The sequence below is a fragment of the Pseudocercospora fijiensis genome (genome assembly GCF_000340215.1).
Source record: "Pseudocercospora fijiensis CIRAD86 unplaced genomic scaffold MYCFIscaffold_2, whole genome shotgun sequence".
Taxonomy (NCBI): domain Eukaryota; kingdom Fungi; phylum Ascomycota; class Dothideomycetes; order Mycosphaerellales; family Mycosphaerellaceae; genus Pseudocercospora; species Pseudocercospora fijiensis.
The window spans coordinates 7,201,072-7,210,498 of NW_006921533.1; the positions used below are offsets into that span (position 1 = coordinate 7,201,072).

At 41.9% G+C, this 9,427-nt stretch overlaps 1 protein-coding gene across 1 annotated transcript; it reads left to right on the forward strand.

Annotated features, from left to right (window-relative positions):
• Window positions 1-6,259: 6,259 nt before the first annotated feature.
• MYCFIDRAFT_151893 (uncharacterized protein) lies at window positions 6,260-7,530 on the forward strand (the record flags this gene model as incomplete). The annotated part of the gene is made up of 1 exon (XM_007925813.1): window positions 6,260-7,530. One exon carries the CDS (start codon window positions 6,260-6,262, stop codon window positions 7,295-7,297), a length of 1,038 nt encoding a protein of 345 aa, XP_007924004.1. The 3' UTR covers window positions 7,298-7,530.
• Window positions 7,531-9,427: the final 1,897 nt, after the last annotated feature.

Genomic DNA, 9,427 nt, shown 5'->3' on the forward strand with positions numbered 1-9,427 from the left:
GCGAGTGCCCTAACGATATTAGGGTCCTATTTATTAGCAACCTAACACCTGCCTTAGCTAATCCGACAGCTAACCTTCTCGGTAGAGATAACGATAAACCTGTGCCCCCTAATAGTATAGACCCTAATTAGCTTGCCCGTATACTAGAGCCTATTCGAGAAACCTATATTAATATATTCAAACACTACTTAGTATCGACATTGCCTATATTTAAAGAGACGGATTATAAGATTAATATAATAGAGGGCAAGGAGGTTCCTTTTAGTCCCCTCTATAATCTTAGTAAGCGTAAACTCGCTATATTGCGTGAATACCTAGATAAGAACCTAGCTAATAGTCGAATTTAGTATAGCAATAGCCCTGCTAGTATACCTATCCTATTCGTACTAAAGAAGGATAGTAGCCTACGCCTATATATCGATTATCGTAGGCTTAATGCTGTTACTATTAAGGACCGCTGTCTACTTCCGCTTATTAACGAGACCCTCGATCGCCTTTCTAGCGCTTGTTTCTATACTATATTAGACATTAAGGATACGTACTATCGTATCTGTATTCGTAAGGGCGATAAATAGAAGACAGCCTTCTGTACTCGTTATAGCTACTTCGAGTACTTAGTTATACTATTTAGGCTAGCTAATGCCCCTACTACATTCTAGTCCTATATTAATCGGGCCCTGTCGGGCCTATTAGACTACCTCTATATAGTTTACCTAGATAACATCCTAGTTTATACCTATTTACCTAATATTGCAGAATACTAGGCCGTAGTACGTAAGGTCCTCGATCGCCTATAGGCCTATAGCTTATATTGCAAGCCCTCTAAATACACCTTTACTACTAAAGAGGTAGCCTTCCTTAGCTTCGTCGTATCGACCGATAGTGTTAAGGCTAATCCTAATCGGATTAAAACAATTACTAAATAGCCTGTTCCTACGTTAATTAAGGAGCTATAGTCGTTCCTCGGCTTTACTAACTTCTATCGCCGCTTTATTAAGAGCTATTCGAGGCATGTAATACTATTAACTAAGCTTACCAAAACTACGGCTAACCTAACTAGAGAGTTTAAATAGACTAATAGAGCACAAGCCGCTTTTAACGGTTTAAAGCAACGCTTTACTAAAGTCCCCTTATTGCACTATTTCGTGCTAAGCAAATAGATCCGAATTGAGACTAACGCTTCGCAGTTCGCTATATTAGCTATTATGTTACAATAGGCTAATAATACCTACTAGTACCTAATTGCCTTCTTCTTACGAAAGATAATCGATATAGAACGTCGATACGAGACCTACGAGTAAGAGCTCCTAGTAATCGCAGAAGCCCCTAAGTACTAGCGCTACCATCTCGATAGTACTTAGCATACAATTCAGGTCTATACGGACTATAACAACCTACGTAGTATTACTATGGTTATAAGGGTTATAGGTCGACAGGCTAGATAGGCTGTCTACCTCGCTAGGTTCGATTTCAATATATTATACTAGCTAGGCGCAAGTAACCCTACCGATAGCCTATCGAGGCGACCTAATTACGATAGCGAGACTTAGTATATTAATTTATTGTTTCTAACCCTATAGCATAAGATTGCTATAGCCTATATTGTTAATAAGCAAGCGTAGGATAAGCGGACCTCTAGACCCCGCGGCGGTAACAAATACTATAGCGGAGTTGTCGTTCTTCTAGTATGCGTTAGAAAGGACGTAGATCGCTCGAGCTATAATAACTCGATTAAAGACATTGCTATCTATAGTAATAGCCTATATAGCGATAGCACTATAGAAGAGGTTATAGTAGTTCCGGCTACTAGTACTGTTAGATACATATAATACGTATCTCGTTCGATAGCAAGGGTGCTATTAAATAACCTTATAAATAGGGATAGTTAATCGTTTATAAATAAGCTATTACGTACTTAGTAGGGGGACGCCTTTGCTGTTAAACGTGTTAATAGGCTTGTAAGTAGACGGGCGACTCGATCTAGTAAGTGTAATAGTTAGTAGATCGACGACAAGGGTTACTTAAAGTTTAAGGGCAGATACTATATCCCCGCTAAACAATCGATTAGACAAGAGCTTTTAAAAAGGCACTATAATAGTAAGCTCGCTAGTTACTATAGCATAGAGAGGTCGCACGAGTTACTATCGCGTACATACTACTAGCTAAATAGTAAGCGGCATATAAAGGAGTATATACAAACCTATATAGTATACTAGCGAGTTAAAGCACCGAAGCACTTACTATTCGGCGAGCTGTCTTCGCTTCCTATCCTAAAGAAGCTATTTATAGAGATTACAATAGACTTTATTATAGGCCTTCCGCCCGCTAAGCGTAGAGGCAGCAAGGACGTATATAATACTATCCTTATTATAGTAGATCGATTTACTAAAGGCGCTCGATATATCCCGGCGCGCAAAGATTAGACTACTATTAATATAGTAGAGGCGCTATAGACTAGTATCTTCTATACCTATTAGGGAACCCCTAAGGGGATAGTGTCTAATCGTAGATCGATACTAATATCGCACTATTAGAGCGAAATATGCCTATAGCTAAGACTGAAGCATCGGCTATTAATAGCCTTCTATCTATAGACTAACGGTCAAATAGAGAGGCAGAATGCTACCCTATAGCAGTACCTACGCAGCTATATTAATAAGAACCCCGAGGATTAGGTTAATCTCCTATAGCCTATAGAATTCGTATATAACAATAGCGTACACTCGTTAACTAAGGTTTTACTATATATAGCTATAATAGGCCAAAACGCTGCCTTACTATAAGACCTATTTACCTCGCTCGAGGCCGAGCGTAAGGAAAGGGAAGCGCGTTAAGTACTAGAGACACTAGCGGCAATAGAACGTATCTAGAAGATGCGAGAAATCTATACTAAGATAGCTAAGAAGCTAACAAAGGCTTAAGAGTACTAAAAGACCTACTACGATAAGCGCTATATACTAATAATCTTTAAACAAGGCGATATAGTTATGCTTAGTACGAAGAACCTCCGTATCCGCAAACACCTATCCCCTAATAGCAAAACAAGGCCTAAGCTCGTACCGAGATATATTAGCCTATTCCGCATCCGAGAAGTTAAAGGCTCCTCCGTATAGGCCTATTAGTTGTAGCTTCCCCCTTATTATACTATCTATAACACCTTCTACGTATCCCTCCTTAAACTATACTATTAGCGTAAAGGCGATAAAGCGCCTACTAAGTTAGAAGAAGTCTTAGCCGATAGTAAAGAGCTATAGTTTATAGAACGTATCCTATAGCACCGGACTAGGAAAGGCAAGAAGGAGTACCTATTAAGATAGTAAGGCTATTTACCTAAATAGGACTCGTAGGAAGCTAAAGACTCGTTTAAGGATATAACTGAGTTGCTAGATAAGTATTAGACTAGTGTAAAGAACAAGAAGAAGGCTAAGGGCCTATAATGTTACTAGAAAGGCCTAGGATTAATACTACCCCTAGGGTGCTATTAGCTAACTAATTAGAGGCAAGCAATTGTTAGTAACAAAGGGCAATAAGACTATACTACTATAGTAAACGCGTACCGAGTGTTAATAAGCGCGCTATAGCGCGTTAACTAATCGTATACTCTTTTAAGGCTCTACCTCTTTACTAATGCGCCCTATAAGGCCTTCTCCTAGTATTAGGTCCCCCTTTTGTTCCTTTATCCTATCGAAGGTAATAGTGTCGCGCTACGAGCTAGTAGTGTGCCGGCGGCCGGCGCGGCTATATTAGTAACAGTGTTGCGGAGTATGTTGTTAGTTAAAGAAGAAGATTAGAAGCGAGGTAAAGTTAGCGCTAAGACGGCTAGCGCCGCTATTATTAACATTACTTGCTATTGTCGCTACGCCTATAGAGACAATCTTACCTATACTACGAGCCGAGGCACTAAGGGGTTAATTAAAACTTTAAGCCGCCTAAAAGATTAAGCGACTAATAGACTAACTAAGGGCAAAAACTATAGAGCTAAGCTAGCCGGGGTCGATCTTGCGAATAATAGGTTACTCCTCGATCTTTCTAACCCTTTAAGCGAGGCGAACCCTAACTATTGCACTTATAACAGCCTTTACTTATAGAAACTAGACGAACTGTGTTTTTTGAAAAAATAAAATAAGATTAATAATTAAAGGCTACTAAACCTAACTAATCGGGGCTAGCGAAACTAGGAACAATAATAGCCCTCGTAATAATAAGAACAATCCCTCGGAGCGGACATTTCTAGGTCTTTTAGAGTAGACGTAAAGAACTCGGAACGACATTACTTAGAACGGAGGCAGTGCTCTAATACCTCGTACGCCTACCTATTATAGTAGGGAAGGCGCGCTCGTATTATAATTAGTCGGTAGTCCTTAATTCTCGTAGTTATATATTACTTTATTATATATAAGGATAGCGCAGTTAGAGTTAGATATTATATTAGAAGGTGAGGTTTAATATAGTTACATAATTAGGTAGTTAAGTATTTAATTTAGCGCGGCTAAGCAGCTTATTAGATTTGCTAAGTTAGTAGTAATAGAGGTTAAGATTAGAATATAGACCGGCTACGAGGGCGCGGCCTTTAGAAGGGAAGCGTATATTAGGGCTAAAGAGGCTATACGTAATTGGTATATAACTAGACCGAGTAAAGCTAGGGTCTTAGTGCCTTAGGCAGGGCTTAGCGCTTAACGTTAGGCTAACTAGCCTACCTTCCTCCCTCTCCTCCTATATCCTTATCGAATACTACTTGTACCTACTACTACCCTATCTACCTGCTAATATAACCTTTCTTATATTATATTAGCAGGTAGATAGGGTAGTAGTAGGTATAAGTAGTATTCGATAAGGATTTAGGAGAAAAGGGAGGAAGGTAGGCTAGTTAGCCTAACGCTAAGCGCTAAGCCCTACCTAAGGCACTAAGACCCTAGCTTTACTCGGCCTAATTATATACTAATTACGTATAGCCTCTTTAGCCCTAATATCTTACTATTCGTATATTCGAGAAGTACTAGCGAGTACTAAGGAGCGATTATAATAGTAACGAGATAACTACTTACTATACCTTAGAGCTACTTAAGCGGATTAATAAGCGGCTTATACGGTCGACTCGGCGTAAGGCTACTAGACCTAGGCTAATTAAATAGGCCGCTAGATAGGCCGCTAGACAGACCGCTAGACAGGCCGCTAGATAGGCCGCTAGATAGGCCGCTATTAACTAGTAAGAAGCGATAAGATAGGCTAAGCTAGGGAGGCCTATTCTACCGCTACTAGTACTACGAGAACGTTTACGTAAGGGCTATATATATAAAACGGCCTATAGGAGGTATAAGTGCGTTAAAGATAATGTGGACTACTACGCTAGCTATTATAAGTATAGGTAGTACGATAGAAACCCTATATCTACTTATTTACTTACTTAGGAAGGACCCCTACCCGCTCCGAGTACTCTACTAGTATCTATAGCGCTAGTAGATATACTAGATTATACTAAGATTATATAGCAGGAACTATACGTTAATACGAGGGTCGTAGAACCTTGTTTGCTAGGCAGGTAGTATGTCTAGAATAGTTAGGATTAGCTATAGTATCGAATTCTACGTCTATTATTTACTTAATTCTTCTTTCCTACGTTATTATTCTACTAAGCAGCTAGTATAGGCATTAGAAGTTACTATACGATGTTCTACAGTGTGGATTACTAACAATCTAGTCTCACCGAGACCGGAGCGGCCCTAGGTCCGTAGATTCTCGAATAACCGGAGTGGATTCTCGAATAGCCTCGCCCGCGACAGACCGTTCTAAAATGCTTGGCGTCATCGATGCCGACACTTGTGGTCGATGTCGCTGGATTTGACTTTCCGGACCTTGTTGCTTACAGGCAACCCCGGTATCAGCGTTGGTCCTGTCATCTCCAACCCAACGATGCTCGAACGCCTCGATTCTGTGAGCGATTCCCGGAGAAGCATGCCGACGTGTTGCAACACCCTTGACCTATTCGCCCTCTCGTACGGAGCTTTTGGCGACCCCACCATCAACGAGCATCATGTTATTTTGTGTGGTTTGAGACAGTTGCTTTCATTGCTCCTATTTCAACCTCACTTGCTTTGTCGTAGCAAGACTGCCTATATTCAACGACTGCCAGGGACGTCTACGACATAGAGTGTCTCCCTTCGACAGCCAAGCAAGGCTATTCGAGCGAAAAGGTCACCGAGACCGCCGAGTCAGCCCATCGTATGTCTCGCGAGAGCGGCGAGACTCACAGACTGCAGCAATGACGACGACGAATCCAAAAGACTCCATGACCTCGACATGGCGCACAGCCGACCGAAATACCTGGACAATCTGGCATTGGTGGTACGAATGGGTGAGGGTCCATCCCACTGACCTGGACCGCGAAGTACCTGTTCACGACAAGAGTGATCCAATACCAGTCGTCTCGCATTTTCAGTGTCACAAGTGGGTCCTTGTACATGCTTTATGGCCGCTGGCGCTCCATCGGCTGTACTGCTGGACGTTTGGCAAGAATCTGCACCCTCTCGTGGCCCTCTTGTTTTATACTGTTGCGTATAAGATGAACGGAGTTCACGAACTAATCATGATTCGCGATGTCGGCCATACACATGGATTCCTTGATGGCGACAAGCACGCACGAGACGGTGTGCCTGATCACGCAGTCAAAAAAGTGTTCAATTCGCTGATATCCACCTTGACGGTCCGATCACTAATGGTCGTATTCTTCGCATACCGACGTAACGAGGTTCCGACGCTGAGCTGGTGGCTCATCCCAGAGATAGGCTTCTATCTGACAATCCTTGACTTCTGGTTCTACTGGTATCACAGAAGCATGCACCAAGTCGACAGGCTCTGGAAGTATCACCGCACGCATCACCTGACTAAGCATCCAAATCCGCTTCTGACTTTGTACGCGGACGCCGAACAGGAAATCTTTGACATTGCTGTTATCCCGCTGCTAACATATGGGACTATGAAGCTCATGGGGTTTCCCCTGGGCTTTGGGGACTTGTGGCTATGCAACCAGTACCAAGTTTTCACAGAGCTGTTCGGACACAGCGGTCTACGAGTCCTGTGGAGACCTCCAACTACAGCCAATTGGTTCCTAGACTTGTTTGATGCTCAGCTGGTCCTCGAAGACCACGATCTCCATCATCGAAAAGGCTGGAGGAACAGCTTTAACTACGGCAAGCAGACTATGCTCTGGGATAAGGCTTTTGGAACTCACGCAGAGCGCATCGAGTCGAAAAATGTAAATTGGTCTCGGCAAGTAACGCTGAAGTTGTGGGTCATCTGAAGGGTCGGCTGTCGATTACAAGGGCGTTTCCATTGCGAGACGGGACGAGGTGTGAAAAGGCTGCAATGATGGCCGGCCTGGTCAATGGCGGTTGAATGATATGATCCGAGACGGCAACGGCACGGCGTAGCAGATCGGACCGGGGGTCGATTGATGAGTTGCAAGTTGAAGGTGATGCCGAGAAAAGGCATTTGTATTGCATTATCCCGCAGTCTGAGTGACCCTATTTTCCTAGGCCGTCTCAACTCCCGAGTATTTGCCGCAGCGCGCCGCTTGCAGTATCGCTCTTGTAATTCTTATATATTATTCACGAAGCGGGCGACCTCGGCACCTTCTAGAGCGTAGCGGAGGTCAGGTGACTAGGGGGAGCACGCTCGCAGGTCGTGCTACGCGTGTCGATTTCTTAGCGCTCTCTAATTAGTTATTTTTGGTTACGTATCGGCCTAAGGGATTAGTTAACTTTAGCTTTAGCAATATAATACGTCCTACTATATAGTATATCTCTTTAAATATCTCTTATAGTCTACATACAGCTAGCCGCCGAGCCTACCAAGTATTAGTTAGTATATATCCTATAGAGTAAAAAGCTAAGCGTAGCGCAAGGGGAGCCTATACTAGTAGGGATTTCCTCTATAGGTAGTCTAATAGAAAACTAGTAGTATTAGAAAGATAGTAGTATTATTTATAAGTCTATACTCTAAATATAAAGTAATATCTCTATTACGGTTTCCTATAGTCCTTTGCCTCTAGTTCTAAAATAGCGGGCTAATACGTAGTAAAGAAACGCGAAATATAACGTATAGGTTCCGCTTTCTTCTACTTTAAACCCCTACTTCGCTATTTCTATAATAACTAAGACCTATTATAGCTAGCCTCGATTAGTATAATAATAGCGACTCTTACTCTAGAAGGAGGTAGTAAATTCCTACTAGGCGGTCTATCTAAGAATAAGGTTCCTACCGATAAGCCCGACTTACTACTAGTGCCTCTTAGTACTTAGAAGTATAGTACTTATAAGATAATAAAGGAGAATAGGGAATTCTTTACTAGTAAATACTAGGATAGTAAGCCGGTCTTACGTAGGACTTATAATAAATACTAGAAGGGCGATTCTAGAGGCGGCGGCGCTTATAAAGATACTAGTCGCCTATCTCGAGTTAGCGATATTAGCGAAGGATATAGCCGTAGAGGCACTCGTACCGGAGAAGATCGTAAAGAAGTTATTATCCGCTAGCGTAGTAACTATATAGTACGTATAAATCGCTATACTACTAGTAAAATTTAAGCGCTACCTAGAGGAGTATTAGCCCTATCTACGCTAGAAAAGCCGACTCGTCGACTACGGAAAGCAAATGCTACTACGACTCGAGTATAGAAACTAAAGGAGCTCTAGTAGAGGAATTAGGGTACTAGCCCTCCGGATAACGATATCCCTCTAATATTGCCTTACTTTAACTACGATAACTACTAGTATAATCGAGTAAACAAGTAAAAGCGTATTAAGGAGGATAATAATATTTATATCTAGTATAATAATTATAAGAAGGGTTATATTAGCAGGTAGATAGGGTAGTAGTAGGTTAGTATAGTATTCGATAGAGCTCTAGGAGGAGAAGGAGGAAGGTAGGCTAGTTAGCCTAACGCTAAGCGCTAAGCCCTGCCTAAGGCACTAAGACCCTAGCTTTACTCGGTCTAGTTATATACTAATTACGTATAGCCTCTTTAGCCCTAATATACGCTTCCCTTTCAAAGGCCGCGCCCTCGTAGCCTATCTATATTCTAATCTCGACCTCTATTGCTACTAACTTAGTAAGTCTAATAAACTACTTAGCCCGCGCTAAATTAAACACTTAACTACCCAATTATATAACCACGTTAAACCTTACCCTCTAACACAATGTCTAACTCCAACTGCGCTATCCTTATGTGTAATAAAGTAAAGCGATATATATCTATAAGAATTAAGGGCTATCGACTAATTATAATACGAGCGCGTCTTCCCTACTATAACAGGTAGGCGTACGAGGTATTGCAGCACTGCCTCCGTTCTAAGTAATATCGTACCGAGTTCTTTGCGTCTACTCTAAAAGACCTAGAAATGTCCGCTCTAAGGGATTGTTTTTATTATTA